Genomic DNA, 19,298 nt, shown 5'->3' with positions numbered 1-19,298 from the left:
TGCTGTTGTCCTGGCTCTGAGACCCTGCAAGTCTCCTGCCTTTGGAATCATCAGCCAAGAACCAAATGGTGTTCATTCTTATGCTTAAGCATCTTCATACTTTGGTTCTTTAAAATCTGGTCACTGTGGCCAGGTGCAGTGGCTCTCTCCTGTAGTCCCAGCACTTTGGGATGCCGAGACAGGCAGATCACAAGGTCAGGAGTTCTAGACCAGCCTGACCAACATGGTGCAACACTGTCTCTACTAAAAATACAAAAGTTAGCAGGTGTGGTGGCACATACCTGTAATCCCAGCTATTCAGGAGGCTGAGGTAGGAGAATCGCTTGAACCGGGGAGGCGGAGGATGCAGTGAGCCAAGATCGTGCCACTGCACTCCAGCCTGGGCGACAGAGCGGGACTCCGTCTCATAAAAACAAAACAAAACAAAACAAAACAAAACAAAACAAATAAATAACCAAAAAACCCTGATAACTGTGTGCATGGTACATCATGAAGCAACAGTCTGTCCTACAACTTGGCCCTCTGGGAGACCCTCACACGGTCCCCTAGCCAACCCCTTGTTTCGGCGCCCCTTCTTAAGAATGGGCAGCAGGCTGGTCACCTTGATCGTGTTCCGGTCGCTGATGAGAATCTGCTCTTCGTTAATGTAGAAGTAGACGGGCGAAATGATGGTGAGGTTGGGGGACGACCACTTGTCGAAGTTGATGATAAGCTGGAAGGAGATGTCGGGCAATTTCTGGCAGATGGTGGACAGCACGAAGGCGCAGTTGGCCGGGAAGCGGAGGAAGGCGCCGTCGAAGGTGCGGAAGACGCCGCCGCCGGCCGCCAGGCAGTAGGAGGCCTTGGTGCTGAAGCAGCCGCGCACCCCGTTGCGCAGCGCGCACTCCTCGTCCGACTTGCAGTGGCGCGGGTCACACTGGATCAGGTTGCGGCGGAAACAGCGGCAGCGCCGCGTGCAGTCGCTGTTCCAGAACAGCTGCTTGGGCTGGAAGAGAGGCGCCGTGCACATAAAATTCAGACTGTGCTCAGGGCTGGGGACCCCAAAGCTCAGTCCCTCTGCTCCTTTTCCAGGCTGGGCTAGCCTATCTCTAATGGGGCTGGAATTTGTAGGAGGCAGCAGTGGGGGAACGGCCTCAACTCAAATGCTCCATCATTTCCATGCGACTTAGATGCCACACAATATTCAGTTTCGACATTTATTTATTTATTTATTTATTTACTTATTTTTAGAGATAAGGTCTCATCCTGTTGCCCAGGCTGGAGTGCAATGGCGCAATCAGGGATCACTGTAAGTAACCTGCAATACCTGGACTCAAGCGATCCTCCTATCTTATCTTCCCGAGTAGCTGGAACTACGGGTACACGCCACCACACCCAGCTAATTTTTGTATATTTTGTAGACACGGAGTCCCACTATGTTCTTGAACTGCTGGGCTTGAGTGATCCTCCTGGCTCAGCCTCCCAAACTGCTTGGATTACCAGTGTGAGCCACCACCCTGGCCACCACTTGAGTGATTTTAATCAAGAACTCCAGAATCTTCGTGGCTGGATGATGGAACTAATTACAGCCAACGTGAATGTGCAGCTGTTAGAAGAACTAGGTAAACAGGAAAAATATTTAGTAGAAAATATTCATCAAGGAATCACACTTATAACAAGCACAGGGTCTACTTGGAAGATGAAATTAAAATTCACTCAAGAAGATAAATTGGCCCTTCGAATCTTAAATAGTTGTAAAAAAGCAATGACCAACACTTCTGACTAACCATTTCACATTTCACAGTCCTCACGCTTCCTTGTGTCTATACTGCTTCCAACTTACTTCTGTTGGAATTACCCTCATTCCCATGTGCCCTGAATGTGAGAGATCCAGAGAACACCTGGGATCCATAAAAGGAACGTTTTGGGATCAGACCATCTGAGTTTCAGTATAGCCCTGTATCCCTGCCTGTGCCATCTTCAGTAACGTTACTCACCTTCCTGGTGTCAGTTTGCTGTTTTCTAAATTGGAGATATTAATATCTTGTGGCTGAGTGCAGTGGCTCCTGCCTGTAATCCCAGCATTTTGGGAGGTCGAGGTGGAAGGATTGTTTGAGCCCAGGAGTTTGAGACAAGCCTGAGCAACACAGTGAGACCTCATCCCAACTTAAAGAAAAATAGGCCAGGTACAGTGCCTCATGCCTGTAATCCCAGCACTTTGGGAGGCTGAGGCGGGCGGATCAGGAGGTCAGGAGTTCAAAACAAGCCTGGCCAACATGGTGAAACCCTGTTTCTTCTAAAAATACAAAAATTAGCTCGGTATGGTGGCACATCCTTATAGTCCCAACTACTTGGGAGGCTGAGGCAGGAGAATCACTTGAACCAGGGAGATGGAGGTTGCAGTGAGCCGAGATCATGCCACTGCATTCCACCCAGGGAGACAGTGCAAAACTCTGTCTCAATGATAATAATAACAATAATAATAACCAACATGGTAGGGTATGCCTGTAGTCCCAGCTACTCAGGAGGCTGAGGCAGGAAGATTGCTTAAGCCAGGGACATAGGGGCTATAGTAAGTAATGACCTTGCCACTAAACTCCAGCCTGGGCAACAGAGAGAGACCCTGTCTCAAAAGTAATGATAATAAAATTAAATTTTAAAAAAAAGGCTTGCAGGGCAGTTGTGAGGATTAAATTGAATAAGATGTATAAAGCACACTTCCTGGCATAGGGTAGGTACTCAATAAATACAAGATGCTATTATTATACAGGAGTAGAACAGCTCATCCTCTTTCAGATAGTGAAGAAATTATACAACATTATATAAAATACCTACAACATAGTGTGTCCTCAACTGGAGACAGCTATTCTTTTCTTTCCCAGAAGTCCCACAACTAGAATATTATTTTCTACTTTTTCCCAAAACAGGCAGCAATCTGCAGGCATGACTGTACTTTGTAGGGTTTGCATTCTTGATGTTGCACCTGCTCGAGACCAACAATTCCAGGAAACTGTTAGAAACTGGCCATGATTGTCAAAGTGGGATGTGGTACCAACAAATAGACTGTGTCATAGAGATGTGGGCACTCAATGCATTACTGACTTCCCAAAATAGTGCTAGACAGAAAAGATCTTTCAAGAGCACAAAAAGGCCTATGCTTCTGTCTGGTCAGTTTTTCTGCTTTAACTAGAGACATCAACACCCTGGATATCAACTACAGATGTGACTCAGATTCACGGATAAATAGATAGAGGATGAGATCTTCCAGAACAAGTGATTGCAGTGCACTTCAAGATGGAATTGCTGATTCTTTCATCCTCAAAGTGAAGTCGTTCCTGGAACTGTCTCCTCTCCTTCCAGACTTATCTAACATATTCTGGGTGCCAACAGCCTCACAAATTGACTTCATTTCTCTCATCAGATTTATAGAATAACTGAGTGGATGGTTTGGCCTCTCTCTGATAAGAAGTCAGGCATTACAGTGGTGAAAAGAGAAAAATAACTTGATGTATGTGGATATGATAAAGGGTAAATAACTCATCCACAAGAGAATCTGATCGTGAAACTGGCATCACATTAAAGTGGCTGGCCCAACGCTGCTTTCTTTTCCTTAATCATACATGACAATGACAGCTGGGTGATCACTCTACATGCTAATAGCCAGACATATTCTCTATTTATTTCCAAAGAAACGTGTTCTATGAGACAAGCCCTGAAGCGCTTTGGAATGGTAGCAAGTAGATGTGGGTTCTTTGTTCTCTGAGTTTGCTGCTTCCCGGATATAAGCTGTTGTCAAAACCCACTGATGTTCTGATGAAAAACTGATCATAATGTTTACACTGTAGTACTAATAGGAGCCAAGAGCTGACCATGCTTTTCCTGAGAGCTCCAAGGGCTTTTATTTGCATTCTTTCATTAACACGCCTGGATTTTTCGTTTACAAAATGTTTCTCAAGAGAGTAACAAAACAGCAATAACAATAGCAGCTACCAATTATTGAAGGACAGGATGCCAGGTACTAGGCTAGAAACCCAGCATTGATTATTTATACAACAGCCCTACTGGGTTGGTATCATTAGCCACATTTCATTCACAGGGAAACAGAAGCTCAGGGAAATGATAGTGTTTGCTCAGTGTCGCAATTCCAGCAGTGGTACAGCTAGGGTCGAACCCAGGTCTCATTCAGTCATGCCACACTGACGCTCAGGATGCCTGCCGAGGGTGCATGGCACGGTTGAGAGATGGATAGGTTTTGGTAAGTCTCTGGGCTGGGGAATACAGTTTAGAGCGTGCTTTTTGAGTTTTGAGCCTGGTTCTAGCTTCTCAACTGTGAGAAAGCAGAATTCATTAATTTTTTCCACATGCCCTCCCTTTTCCTTTCAAATAGCATTTCTAAGAGCTCATTTCAACACTCTCCTTCTCAAGAAGTCTTCTTTGATTAGTCCCACTATTTTACTTTCTTCCTCCCTGTCTTTCTAATGTAGCATTCAAATAAATTTTCCACTGAAAGTGAAATTGAGGGTAACTTCTACATTTCTCTTATTTATCTCCAAAGTTAGAGCAAGTTGAACAAGTCAATGCATCTTTACAAAAAGGAGGTATTATTTGTTTTTCATCTAGTTGATTTCCAATTCAGACATTTCAATTAGATTTATTTTAAATGCTACTATTCTTTTTCACTTAAAATTGATTGGTTCTGTAGGGCATTATTTTTCACTTGCTGATAGGTTATTTTGTAACTGCTCTCTTGTTCTATAAAGTACATTGTTTCTCTCCTCTGAATAGATTTTTAAGATCCTCAAGGCAGGAGACTTGCTTTCTCAGCCCCCATAATACCCTAGGACAGTGCTTTGCAAACAGCAGATACTCAATTATTTGTAGTTGTTAAACATCTAACTCACCAACATATGGTTTTGATGTTATTTAAACAGAGAATGGGCTTGAGGTCAAACCATGAACTGAATACCTTGTCTAGGCAAGAGCTTTTCTAGCTTAGTATTATGGAACATAAGGAAAGATTACAAAGTCCAAAAAGTGAAATGATTTCACGAACTAGTATGTTTTATTGAGAAACATCTACAAAGGGCATCTTCATTAGGTCTATGTTTAAACCCCTGTAGAGGGCGCCACAGAGGGTAGAATGGGGGGCGGGGGCATGGCATTAGCAGTCCAGACCAAACTCTGGGGATGACACCAGAGTGACAAATGGTCCATGCGGCGATGGCAGCCACAGCTACCCTTGTGGAGCCTCAACAGCCAGGAGAGGCAAGGCCGCCCCAGGCAGCCTCCGGCTCCATATTTTCCAGTTAAAAATGTTCTTAGCTAAGACAGCTACAAATGTCAGATTCATAGCCACCATATTTCCAAACTATAGCTGTATGTGAAGTTTTCAAACAGATTTACGGGACAGAAAATCAGAGAAAGGCACGACAGAGACACACAAGTGTGAGTGAGTAGGGGAGGCAGAGTGCTGGAGACCTTTCCAGTGTGGAGGAGGGGGAAGGGAGACACCCAGGTGCTTTTCCAAATCTGACACCCAGTGCCCAAGGGCACCATGCGAACTGTGTGCTAACCTCTCTGCCCCATCCCACTCCGCTGCCACGAACATGACGCTCTTCAGAACGAAGTGGGGAAGTTGGTCAATCTGACCAGCCTCTTCGAGTTGGAGAGGAATCTGATCACTGGCAAGGAGGAAAAGGCCGGGTGGGTCTCCCATACCTCGTAATATTTGCCGTCGGCATAGCAGCCGCAGTTGTGGGGCAGGATGCAGCTCTTGCCGTCGAGGACGTAGCCAGCGTCGCACTGACAGCCCTCCACGCAGTAGTGGTTGCAGTCGCTCTTCAGGCGGATGGCAGCGCAGCGGGGCTGGCAGACACTCACGCAGCTCTCATAATGGCTGTTTGGAGGGCAGGTGACAGCTGGAACAGAAGAGACAAGTCAAAACTCGCACGATCACAAGGCTCTGAGGAGGGTTTTCTCACAGCCATTGCTCAACTACTCAGGGAGCTGGAGGGCACAGGTAGAGGAGGGGCAGGAGGTCCGTAGCCTTTCTTCATTACTGCCCTCTTTGCTCCTAGGAAGCCTGCGTCTGATTCCTTCCTGCTTAACTAATGGGCCAGCATGCAGAGGGAAGTGGCTGGAGCTTCTCATATCATGGTCGTTCTCTCCTCAGCCTGGCCATTGACATCCTCTATTGCCTCCACCTAAACTCACCACCCATCTGAATCTCCAGTTAGTCATGTCACTTGATGACCTCCCAGGGCACCCACCCTCCTCCTGCCTCCTGCCTCCAGGGGCACCCACCTTCCTCCTGCCTCCTGCCTCCCAGGGCACCCACCTTCCTCCTGCCTCCTGCCTCCCAGGGCACCCACACTCTTCCTGCCTCCTGCCTCCCGGGGCACCCACACTCCTCCTGCCTCCTGCCTCCCGGGGCACCCACACTCCTCCTGCCTCCCGGGGCACCCACACTCCTCCTGCTTCTGGGTCTTCATTCACATTGATCTTTCTTATTCATGCCCTTCTTTGTCCTCTCAACCTATCCAAATTCCCAGTTCTTCAAGTCCCAGTGGGAGTCCCACCTTAAGCATATAGCTTTCCGTCTTAGACCAATGTCGGCTCCTCTTCACCCCAGAGCTTCTACAGGACCTTTTTGTAAGCCAGCAGTTTACCATCAGTAGTTGCCCAAGCCCCATGATCTCTAAGAAGGCAAATGTGCACTGTGTGTGTGCATGAGTACCCATGCTGGTATGCACATGTGTGTGCATGTGCATGTGTGTGCAAACTGACTCACATCAGTTATGTTCTACCATTTTTCAAATGCATCTAGTTGCTTACACAGAAGGCAAGTAGGGTCCTGGTGAAGGGTGTGGGCTCTAGAACCCGCTGTAAGAGACCCAGAGCGTCACTCAGGCTCTCTGAGCTTCAGCTTTCTTATCTATAAATACAGATACCAATAGCATCCACTTCATGGCTGGATGCAAAGGATTAAGTGAGTCTGTGTGCTCAGAACAGTGGTTGGCACATAATTGTTCAGTCTGTATTAGTCAATCATTAAAGATAGGTTTGCTTAAAAAGTTTCATAGAAGTTATTATCTTAATCAATGCATACAACAAAGGCCTATTTTAATTTTTAAAGAACTTTTTTAAAGAACTAAAAGCACAACCACTATTATGTGGGAACTTCTACTCTATACCATACACAGTATCTATATGGGGGGTTATTTTATTTTTTAAATTATCTAGTGGTAACATCTACCTTTAGAGTACACAGTCCTATGAATTTTAACACATGTATTGATTCATATAACCACTATCACAATATACTATGTTTTAAAAAATATTTGTAGTTTAATATATAATACTTGCATATTGTAGAAAATACAAACCATACAAGTAAAAGCCTGATGAAATGGCAATCTCTGATAGCAAACTATAGTCAATTCTTCCAGAAGTGTTCTATGCATATACAAGCATCCATTTGTGTGTGTATGCACACAAGCATACGTGTATGCCCTGACCACTATTTTTATGCATAAATGGGAGCATAATATATGCACATTTCTGCTCATTGCTTTTTTATGACAATATTTATTTCATTTAGCCTCAACTTACTGCTTTCACGCTGCTACCTGATGCGTTATTTTATGTAATTACACTGATGCTGCAGTGAACACCCCGGTACATATATCTTTGCCCTCATGAGTAAGGGCATCTGTGGAATAAATTACTGAAAGTGGAATTACTGGGTTAAAGGGTATGAATGCCACCAAGCTGCCCTCTAAAAAGGCTGCACCAATTTGTCTTCCTACTTGGGCTATTGGAGGAGGTTTGTTTTCGCACACTCTCCTTGATCGTCTGTCACCAAATGGTCTGATTCTTGGAAACAAGGTAAAAATGCTATCTGTGCTATCTCCTTATCTAGTTTGCATTTCTTTGTAAGGTTGATCCTCTCTTTTTTTTGTTTCTTTATAATCCATTCATAGATCTTTTTTTGTTACCTGCCTTTTCATGTCCTTTTCACATTTCGTGTTGTTGAAATTTTCATTATTAAATTATAAAAGTTATTTAAAAATTAAAATAGACCTTTGTTGTATGTTATATGTGTTACAAAATATCATTTGTCTTTTGACTTTGCATTTGTTTTTCTATAATTAAAAAAAATTTTTTGAAGTTGTTTATTATCTCTTTGCCATGTGGAGATATAAAATTTTTAATGTGATGAAACTTATCAAGTTTCCCTTTTAGCTTTAGATATTTTGTTCTGAAATGTTCTCTCCACTGCAAGATTATCAAGAATACTCCTTTGTTTTCTTCTAGTACTTTTGTGATTTACTTTTTTTGTGTTTAATCTTTGTTCTGCCCAGGTTTTATTTAGAATAAGAAATGAAGAAGGGATTTAGCTTTCTTCCCAGCTGGTGTGTCCTTAGACCCTTTACTGTTTACTGAATAACAAATATGTTTTTCCAGTAATTTGAAATGCCAGCTTTACCATACACTAATCTCTCTTTAATGTTTAGACCTGTTTCTGAACTTTCTCTTCTTTCCCTTGGTTGGACTTTCTGTTCATGTGCCAGCATTCACTTGTTTTATTTTTATTATTCACTTGCTTAGCTTGTTCATATGCCAGCGTTAGCAGTGACTGAAGGTCTGCAATACATTGTAATATTTGGGAAGATGTATTACCAATTTAGAGTTATTTGTTGTTCTTGCAAGCATTTCAAATAGGTCTATTTCTCCAACTACATGATAAACACCATATTTCACACTCTGATTCTTCCATGCCACTCAAAACAGTGCTGAGAACATGGCAGATGGTTAAGAAATACTTGATTCTTGAAAACAAACTTTCAGATTCCTAGTACTGATCCACTGTTTCTCTATCCCCACCAAATGATGGACTGAGAGCTGTGGAGTGATGAGCTGGGCTCTGTACCTGGATTTGTACCATGGTCAAGAATGTGCCTCTTGCCATAGCCAGCATCTTTGCCCTGGTAGACAGGATGAATGGGCCCCCCTAAAAAGCAGTCCAGCTCAGCAGAATGGACAGGGACTTTGGAATCAGACCAACCTGGATCTGAGGCCTCGTTCTGTCATTAACAAGCAGTGGCACCATGGACAGGTTACTTACACTCTCTAAACCTGTTTTCTCATCTATAAAACTGGGATCATAATATCTCCCTCATCAAGTAGTTATCAAAATAAAATGAGACACAATTCATAAAGATCCTCATATAGTGCCTGGCACTTCAGTAATAACTTCTGCAATTCATAATAGTAATTGTTGTACTTGCAGAAGAATTTTTTTTTAACAATTACTCAACAGGAATTTATTGGATATATGGAGAAATAGTAAGAAAAATCCTAATTACCAGACTTTGGACCTAGAACTCTGAAGTAGCAGCAGCTGCCTCCATTAAAAGGGAAATGATGATGACAGCCAACTTTGGCCACACATTAGGCACTGGGTGACCAGTTCAGAGAGACGGTGTTCACAGAAGGGAGAGCACTGTCTCTGGAGCCACTTTCCAACTTACCCAGGTCACCTCCCTGGGGAAAGTGACTTTATTTCTCTAAGCTTCAGTTTCTTCCTCTAGAAAATGGGACTATGAGTAGTACTTACTTTGCTGGGTTGCCATGAGAAGTAAATGGATGAGTCCCCAGATCCCACTTAAAACCTGGCACATAGTGAGAGCTAAGTAACTGTCATTTATTCCTTTCTTATTTCCTTCTCTTTCTCCTCTCACCAACGAATACCCTAATTACAGTCCCCCATTAAGGGACTGAAAGAATGATAGACTCAGCTCAATGCATTTTAAGGAGGGGATAGTAATTAAGACAATTTACCTTCCCTTCTCCCTGTAAGCATATTTGTTCAACTTGGGTCACGAGATTTTCCAACGAGTTTACAAATAAGGTAATTGAGTAATAAATTATCCCATTGATAGGAACAGTCAGATCATTGAAAAATACCAGCATTCTACCTTGTTCCCAATAAAACAGAAGTTTGACAGGCAATTCTAGGTTAACCCCTTTTCTCCTAAAGCACCATTTCTCATATCAAGTGAGTGTTAGATTGGATTAATTTTTGGTGGAATAGAAGGTGGAGAGAGATGGGTCCTGCCCTCACACGATGTGGAGTCACATCAGAGACAGTTTACAAACAACCCCATTCTCAGGTCGAATGGCTGAGTTAGGGCTCAGTCTCCCGAAGCTTTTCTCTGTTTTTGAAATTCAAAATGAAAAAGGAAGCTGCCTCGAACCATGGCCTCTCCCCTAGTCCCACCCCCACACCATCTTTAAAGCATATACTTTTTCTCTTATTTTAGCTTTTCTTTTTGCCATTCATTACCACCATCTCCTCAGGTACTCTAACTTTTGGATCTTTGCCCCTGTCTTGAAACGCCAAAGTAGGGAAGATCGAAGCCTCTTTGTGGTGGGAATGATTCTAAGTTGCCTGCTGGCCCTGGCGTTTGGCCTGGGATGTGGTGGTGGGAAGCTGATCGAAGGCGGGGATAGGACCTAAGACAGGGTAGAGAGGAGGCAACTAACATTTGGACAGAAATTTGGGAGGGGAGAGGAAAGTGTTGCTGGTAGGAGGGAGAGGAAGACAAGAAAAATCACCTTCTTATCCTTTATCCCTAGCCAAGCTTTGTGGTGGGGGGAACCTTCTTCCTTGGAGGTAAGGTTATGAGGTCTTGCTGTCTCAATTTATTTTCCTTCCCATTAGTGACAAAAATGAAGACCCATCAACTGAGGTGAGAGTCCCTGGCATTAGCCCACTACGTGTATTTCCCTGTTGGTTGCAGTTGGAAGCATTGGTTGTTGGCATGCCTGCCCCCACCCCAGCCACCCCCAGAGCAGTGCACCAAGCAGGGTGTGGCTACAGGGGAAGAGAGAAGTCTTTATAACGTGTCAAGGGAAACAGGCAAGCTTTCCCTTCCAAAATGGCTTCCTTGATCTGCACCATGTTTAGGTCTCTGGGTCCAGAGCTTGGTTTTCTGATTTAGAGGAAGACAAGCTCTTTGGTCCTACTGGACTGACCCCAATGAATCCAGAGTTGCTCTGGGGACTTATCCTGACCCGAGCTTTTTTATAGGCATATTTATTTTATTGAAGTCATCAGAGGCCAGTTTGTCTGGACTGTCATCCCCACTGGCACCATTCCCCACCCTGCCTGGCCTCACCTACTCAGGGACAGCCTGGATGAAATGGGATTTGGTATCTGTTCCCCACCTTCAACTTTCTCCCACCCTTCCCTTACGTCTACATGAATCCAATTCTGTGGAATGTAATCTGACTGTGTGAGTGTTAAACCACAGTACTGTTTCTGGTTTTTCATCTGAATCTCTCTTTCCAGGATGAAAATGGGAGTTGATTCTCTGGAGACCCTGCTGTATCACTTATTTGGAGCTCTATGCATTCTGGATCAATTTGTAGTTTTAAAAGAGCTATAGACCTTCTAAAAGAAACATGCTATTGTTAATAAGATTGAGATGGGAAAATAGATCAAAGCAGGTTAGCTAAAGTCAGGTTTCCCCCCCAAAGTTTTTCCTATTCTTACGTGCTAAATGCAGGTAAATTATTCCAGTACCTGGTCCAGCAGTATAGTATATAGGTTGGGAGCCTGGGCTTTGAGTTAGAAGCTTAAGTCCTGACTTTGTCACGCAGATTATACAACCTTAGGCAAGTTAGTTCACTCCTCTTGAGTCTCAGTTGCTCCTTGACTAATTGGGTCATTGAGAAGAATAAATGAGATATATTGATAAAGCGTTTAGCACGGGCCTTGGATCAGAACAAGCCATTAATTTAACAATACCGCTTAGCATGCACAGAGTGTGCCTGGCTTTCAATTACCTAATTGGATCCCCCTGACGTTTCTGAGGCATAAATCGTAAAGGCAGTATTATCGCTGCTTTATGGAAAGGGAAACTGAGAACCAGGGAGGAAAAGTGAATTGCCCTAAGGTCACACAGATCCTTCAAGATAAAGGCTAGAATCCAGGGGCTCTAGTTCCTTCTCCAGTGTACTCTTAATATTCTGCTATGTTTCATAAACACAAAGCTGAAACATGATGTATATGAATCAAATAGAATAACATGCTTAGACAAAGCATGTAGATTATTAACACAAGGATGGACTGATGAGGTGCTAGAACTAACTCTTCTTTCATTAGTCTTATTAGCATTCTTTTGTGAACTTGGTGCATCCAAGTGCCATGTCTGATACTCTGTGCTTTATATGCACGATCTTATTTCATCCTCAGGGTAACCCATGAAATGAATGATGCTAACTCCATTTTACCAATAAGGAAAATGGAGGCTCTGGGAGGTTACATATCATGTTTCATTCAGATAACAAACTCAGTTCCAAAGTGCATATCCTTAAATTGCTACTCAATTTGCTCTGACTTCTAGGGAGTTGTGAGATTGACCTTCCCGGAGCAATCAAGAAAGAGGAGAAGCTACAAGAAGAGACGATAAGGACTCACAGCAGGACGTGTAATTCCTCCAGCCAGTCACTGTGATCCCCTGAGTCTGGCAGGTGCTGGCATAGTTCTGCAGCCAGCTGCAGGCGGTCTGCACCGCGCCCCCATCGATGCAAGAGTCAAACAGGCAGTTCTTGTAGAAGAAGGTGGGGTTAACTTTGCTGTGACACTTGGAGAAGCCAGCGTTCTGGTTGGGGATGAGGCTACACAGCTGCTGCACTTTGGAGAACCCTTCCACCTTGGCACAGGACAGACAGCGGTCCCCACAGCCCACCTGGCAGAAGGTGTCCCTCTTCACCCAACTCTGCCCAAACTCATTGACGCTTGATGCGAGCAGACCCATGGGCATCTCCAGGTCATCGTCAGGGTTGCTGTTGTAGCGGCCGCACAGGCCATAGGTGCTGTTCTGCATGCTACGAGGGACCGTGATGGACAGGAAGGTCTTCCAGTTATATACAACCTTCAGGCCAAAATCGGTTTCCACCACCACGTGGAAGCCAAAGGAAAAGATATTTATCTTCCCTTGCCCCAGCTTCAGGGGCAGATAGAGCCGTTCACTGTTGACCTGGAAGAGGAGAGATGAGGTGGAGAAACACAGTTGGCCCAGAGATTTCACAGCTCTTCTCCTAACAATGAGTCTCTTGAAAGACAAGTCCCAGAGGGGAGTTTGAACAGGCTGAATGTAGTCTTTGCATGTCCTGTTGTTTATATCAGTCAACTATTATTATTAGGATTTGAACAGATGCAAATGGCTATCCTTGGTACACTAATATACCTATTTATTTCAGTGCCTTCTGTTTACATAGCATTATTTCCCCCAGGAGTTCAAATTGTTTTCTCCAAGGTAATGTAAAGGTAATAAGAATTCAATTAAAGTTTAGACTGAAATGCTAAAACATAGAACTCCTGTGTTTCTATTTCTAGCTCTACCATGGAATTTATTTTAGGCAAACCCCAATGTATTAACTCCTTTGAAATTTCTTTTTCCTTAAAGGATGGCTTCACTTTGCTGTTCCCTCTGTCTGGGGTGCCACTACACCCATCAACATCCCTCTCATCCTCCAGACCCTGCTCCAATGTCACTTCTTCTGTAAGGCAAGATTTTCTAAGCCTGTGGTCAGAATTAATCACTCCCTTGTCTGGGCAACCAGGGCAGGCTATTTATACTTCTCTTGTATTCCTCTCCACCTCTGGCCAGGATCAAACCTGCATACACCTTTTTGCAGCACACATCACAATCTATCTGCCTTATGTTATGCTTGAGTGTATGCACTTTCATCTCGCCTACAAGATTATGGGCAACTTGAGGGCAGGACCCACATTTTATTGATCTTTATGCCTGCCTTCCCCTCATTACCCCCCAGACACTCAGCACAATGCCTCCCACGGAGGGGGCACTTGACATGTTTCCTCCCACATATTTTGAAATTCAGACAAGAGGGAAGTCCCTTAACATTAAACTCCAGGACTGTACTGCCCTTGAACTATTTGGATTCAGAGGAGCCAAATCTTATAGCCTGTGGCTGGGTTAGTGCATGATGGAAGACAGAGACCACCAGCTTGCTCACTACAGCCAGGGCTCACACGGGAGCTGGTCTGCCGTGTGGGAGAAGCAGGTGCTTTCAGATTGCTCTCTGACCAGAAGTCCCATTCCCCCAGCCTCCTTCATCTCTCTCTTAGCTGACACCCCTTTCCATGTCACTGCACCTGCCTTGGTTCAGACTCTCATCACCTTTCACCTTGCCTGTAGTGTACTCTTCTAACTTGTCTCCCTGTCCCCAGGATTGCCCCTCCGTTCAGTCACTACCGCCATGCTAATAATCTTAATGCAATTGAAAGCAGTTAATCCAATACTGAAAGCCCTCTCCAGGGCTTGAGTCAAGTGTCTGACATGCCTAGCACGTCACCCTGGGCTCTCCAGGAGCTGGCCCTGCCTCTCAGATGCAGCCCACTGGCCTCCTGCACACCAACAACACCCAACAGCTTGCAGTTCCCTAAATGAAGCGAGCTGTGGCATCCTACCCTGCCATTTCCTGCACTGCAGGTGTGATGGATGCTTTCCGTGCTTCACCCAGGGTCCCCAACCCCAGGCACTGCGACTATGGGCTAATGACAACTCACAGCTGGTCTTGGCCCCATGGGAGCCACTTTGCCCAGATTATGACCCCCTAACCCAAGGGTAGCTCTTGGCCAATGACTAGCTGACACCAGAAGTCAAGCTCCAGGGCTCCCAGTAGCCCAGGCTAAAGCTGGTCTGTGGCTTGGACCACAGCCCGGCTGAGTTCTCATGCCCTGGTGCTTTCCTCACTTTCCTAAGAATTCCCATCTCAGATGTTGCTTCTAGGGAACCTGACCTAAGACAACAGGGATGCCCCTGACTCCACTTTCTCCCTGGGGCAATGCTCATGCATCAAAACTATCTCCTCTTCTGCGAGTATTCATCGAGGCAGAATTCATTCATTCATCCAGTAGACATTGACTGGGCACTACTGTGTGCCAGGCACTGTGCTAAAGGCTGGTATAAAGCACATATGGCCTTTCCCTAGGAGCTCACAGGCATGTGGCAGAGGCAAGTACACAGACAGGTAACAATACCATGTGACAAAAGCAATGATAGAGACACATAGAAGCACAGGCACCAGCTTCAGCCTGGGCACAAGATCAACACTGCCTGCAGAAGACAGTGCCCACACCCGGTCTCAAAGGATGAGGAGGGGTTGGCCAGTCAAGGAGGAGTGAGAGTGAAGACAAGGCAATTCCAAGTAAAGGGCTCAGCCCCAGGAAAGGTCCAGGTAGACAAGAGAAAAATATCCTGATAATATAAACAATTGCAACAATTTAGTGCTGCTGGGGCGTAGAGTGTGGCCTTGGGTGTAGTGGGAGATGAAAATGGAGAGTGGGACGGCCTGGATCATGGAGGCCCTTGTATGCAATACACACAAGGCAAAGAGGCCCATGAGATAAAGCCTGCAAAACACCATTCGTTTTGTAAAACAAAACCATCAGCAATCTTAATCAGAGAATTGAAGTAGGATGATGAAGCCAGAATTTGGATTGCAGAAGCAAATAGCAAATAAAGTAACAAACAGGAGATACAGAAGCAGAGATGATGCTCTTACGGAGTTTGGCCAGGAAGGGAACGCAAGAGCTTGCATAGAAGCTAGTGGGGAACTGAGACCAAGGCTTGTTTGCGAATGAGCACGTTTATGGGTTGAAGAAAAGGATCCTGTAGAAACACACAGAAGGGAGAGGAAATGACAGACAGCCAAGATCCCAGGGAAGGCAACAAAGAGGTGGCAGGGGGGAGAGCGGCCAGGGGAGGAGAAGAGATGCCGCATTCTCAGCACCTGGAAGGGAGGAAGTGGAGAGGATGCAGTGACAGTCGTTTAAGTGACAGGGGGCATGGAGGGTGAGAGGAGGAGCAAGATCAGGCCATGGAGACTCTGATCTGCCCTGAAAGCTCACAGCAAATAAAGTCAAAGCCTCGCACTCAGAGGCCAATTGGTGTCAGCTGGTTTTTCTTCCTAAGTTACCCTGCATTCTATATTCCTGGCTACCTGGTGCCATGCAGGAGGCAGTGCCTCGAGGAGGCAATGTAATTGGATGAAGCTAAAAGGCTTGCAAATTCTGCCATTGCCAAGGAGAACCCAGAGATTCAGACAAGCTCAGCTTCTCTGTGTCTCAGAAACCCCACGCATGCCGCCTCCACCCTGGCACCACTGCCCTGCTTGTCTCTCTGTGAGTAAGAAATGGAGGAAAAGAGGGCGCTCAGAGGAAGGGGGTCAGAGGAAAAGGGAGAGGCTGGAATGGCAACAGGCTTGATGGATGGAGGAGGAAGCCACAGAGGACGATGAGAAGGTGTAGAAGGACGAGGGGGGTGTATATTTCAAATATCTAAGTATTGGAAATAAGACCACAAGTTTTTGGAGAGAGCTTTCCTTTAAACAACAGACCTTGACCTAGTTCTCCAGCAAGGTCTTCTGTGGCAAAGTCTCCTTGCACCCCTCAGTTTTCTACCCACCCTGAGTCTTCACTAATATTCCTTTTGGCTGGACAACCTCATCTCATTCTTGGCCTGGCTAGCATAATCCGCTAGGCCTCAGCTCTGGGTCTCCTCTTCCAGGAAGCCCTCCCTGAGGTCCTCCCTGCTGATTTAGGCAACCCCTCCTCTGTGCTCCCATGCCCTCCATGAGCAGCATTTTTGCAGCACTTCACATTACGTGGACATTAACTGCTAACATGTCTGTCTCTCACACTAGACTCTAAGCTCTCTTAGGACAGAGGCCATGTTGATTCACTTTTCTACCCCTAGACTTGGTAGGGAATAGGCATCAATACAAGCCCCTGGTACTAAACCGCACCAGAGTGATGCTCAAAACCTCACTCTTCTCTGATGGCCACCTGACTGGCAATAAGTGATAAAGACACAGGCTATGAGGGCCCTGAAAACCTCCCCGTCGGCCTGAACCATGTTGGACTTGGCTGTGATGAAGCCTGGGGATGGGGGAAGGAGCAAGGCAGTCTCTGTTGAGCTCTGGCTGTGGATGGCTGAGATGGGCTATGGCAGCATTCCCAGGAGTGGCTAGCCTTCTGCAGCTCACCCCCGTACTCTGTTTGGTCTATAGAGCACACATTTATTTGTAGCTTCTCTTGGCTTAGTGGATTTTCCCATGTCCTGTGGTGCTGCTCAGTGCAGGGAAAGGTCAGTATCACAGAGAGACCCTGTGTCCCAGGGAATCAGTTTCTTATCAACCTCCATTTCTGAGGGCCCTAGGATTGACCTGCGCTCTGGGCTATGTTTTACCCAGCACTTCATTTCACACTGTCATCCTGATGGCCATTGTTCTTCGGGCTCAGGGAGAGATTGTGACTAGTAATAACAACATGGGAAAACAAATGCAAATCATTGAATAAGCAGATCCTGTAATGCATTTTAATAATCAGAAGTAACTGTTAAATCTCTCCCCCATGCCTCAAAAGAAAAGAACCTTTGATGCACCCTGAACTTGGTCTTCTTGTCAAGGGTTTGAAAGCTATATACTCTTATTTCCAACTTGAGCACTTAGGATATCTCAGTGACTTAAAAAGAGGTGCCCTGGCAAAGACTCCCCCCACCTGTTTGATCCATTTCTCTTTGTTGCTCATTGTCTCCAGTGGCCCCCTGTTGTGGGTTGCATTGTGTCCTCCCAAAAGAAATGTTGAGGCCTTAACCCCCAGTACCTGTGAATGGATTTACTTGGAAATAGAGGCTTTGTAGAGGTGATCAAGTTAAGATGAAGTCACACTGGATTAGGTGGGGCTAACTCCAGTGAGTGACATCCTTAAAAGGGGAATAAGATTTGGACACAGAGGAAACAGGAGACACAGCGGGAGGGAGGCCATGTAAAGGCAGAGGCCGAGACTGGAGTTTATGCTGCCACAAGGTGAGGAACATTGAGGATTGCCCACAGCCACCAGAAGCTAAGAGAGAGGCAGGGGGTGGTTCTTCCCCAGGATCTCACGAGAAGTGTGACCCTGCCACCAGCTCGACTTTGGACTTGCAGCCTCCAGAACTGAGAGAGAATAAGTTACTGTTGTTTCAGGCCACATAGTCTGTGGTATTTCATTACAGCAGTCTTTAATAAACTAACTCACTCCTTCCCTCTCCATTTCTCTGTGTGAGGAAGAAGTCAGCCATGTGGTTCTCTGGGCTTGTGACTTTAGCAATAAGTGCAATCTCATATGATTGGGGCAGAGCACATGCCTGGAAGGAGAGCTAACCCACTGGGGGCTTGACCTTAAAGTAGACGGAAAGGGAAGGAAATACCTAGAGACAGTGGGGAGTCAGTTATTGTGAAGGAAAGGGAAAAGACAGCATGAAAGAAGAGTAGGTGTCCATGAGGACCCCACAGTCTATAGGTGGAAAGAACAGGGAAGATGTCCGAAACCAACATGTGTAACCTCAGATGTCAAGATACCTAAATGCAGAGAGTGGGTAACACAAGGCAGAAAACACAATTCATCATAAACTAGATGGGACAGGACCCATGAACAGATGACATTTTAAAAGAAGAGAAAAAACCTGAAAGGCAAAAAGGTGGAAGAGCACCAGGTGTCAAGGAGATAAGTGACTGCATAGAAACATCTAAATCTAAGGGTGGAAAGATACCGCATAAGGAAACAAAGCGTAAAGGGCAAATAGGATGCAAGCAACGCGAGCAAAACGATTGATACATTTGTTTTAATGTAAGACATTACATTAAAGGGGACATTACATTAAAGAGGGGAGTTGTTTTAATGGGCAGCTTCGACTATCCAAACATCTAGAAATCTTATATGGCTAAAAGTCAAGCATCTGACACAGCCCTAACTTGCCTCAGTGGCAATTTAACCCTTCAGGTTGATAAAGCAGTAATAGCACTGTGACAAAAGTCATGGGAACCCTGGAAGAAAGTGGTTATTGTGTCATTTCATTCATTCATTTGACCAGTGTTTCGAGTGTTCATTCATTCAACATAAAGGTGAATTAGGTATCGTTTCTGCCCTTAAGAAGCCCATGATTAGAACTGAGAGAGCTTTAGACATGAAGATAACAAAAAATACAACCTGATTAATGCAATAATAGCTACTGGAATAAATTGTTAGGAGAAGCAGAAAGGAAAACAACTGGGATTTAGGTTTATGGTGTGCAAGAAAGCGAAGAGGATGGGACAGTGACATTTCTCCCTTAGAGGCTAAAAAGGCAGATTTTCAATAAACGTGAAAGATCATTCAAGAGGCTTGGGAAACTCTCTTTGTCAGAGAAGGAAGTTGAGGAAATCCCAAGGCAAGAAAGAAGTCAATATAGTTGCCCAGG

General features: G+C 45.1%; 1 protein-coding gene across 1 annotated transcript in view; it reads right to left on the bottom strand.

Moving 5' to 3' along the window:
* Nucleotides 1–19,298, bottom strand: part of LOC108300492 (tubulin-specific chaperone cofactor E-like protein) — a 165,233-nt gene that overhangs the window by 24,010 nt on the left and 121,925 nt on the right. Inside the window, exons 18-20 of the mRNA XM_037736754.1 lie at nt 12,467–13,028; nt 5,698–5,897; nt 602–985 (exon numbers count right to left, since the gene is read on the bottom strand). Of these exons, the coding sequence (XP_037592682.1) occupies nt 602–985; nt 5,698–5,897; nt 12,467–13,028 (1,146 nt within the window). The remainder of the gene's footprint in view (nt 1–601; nt 986–5,697; nt 5,898–12,466; nt 13,029–19,298) is intronic.

This window comes from Cebus imitator, unplaced genomic scaffold (assembly GCF_001604975.1).
Source record: "Cebus imitator isolate Cc_AM_T3 unplaced genomic scaffold, Cebus_imitator-1.0 Scaffold28, whole genome shotgun sequence".
NCBI lineage: Eukaryota > Metazoa > Chordata > Mammalia > Primates > Cebidae > Cebus > Cebus imitator.
The sequence above is the reverse complement of the archived record's forward strand: the minus strand, read 5'-3'. Positions and strand labels throughout refer to the sequence as shown.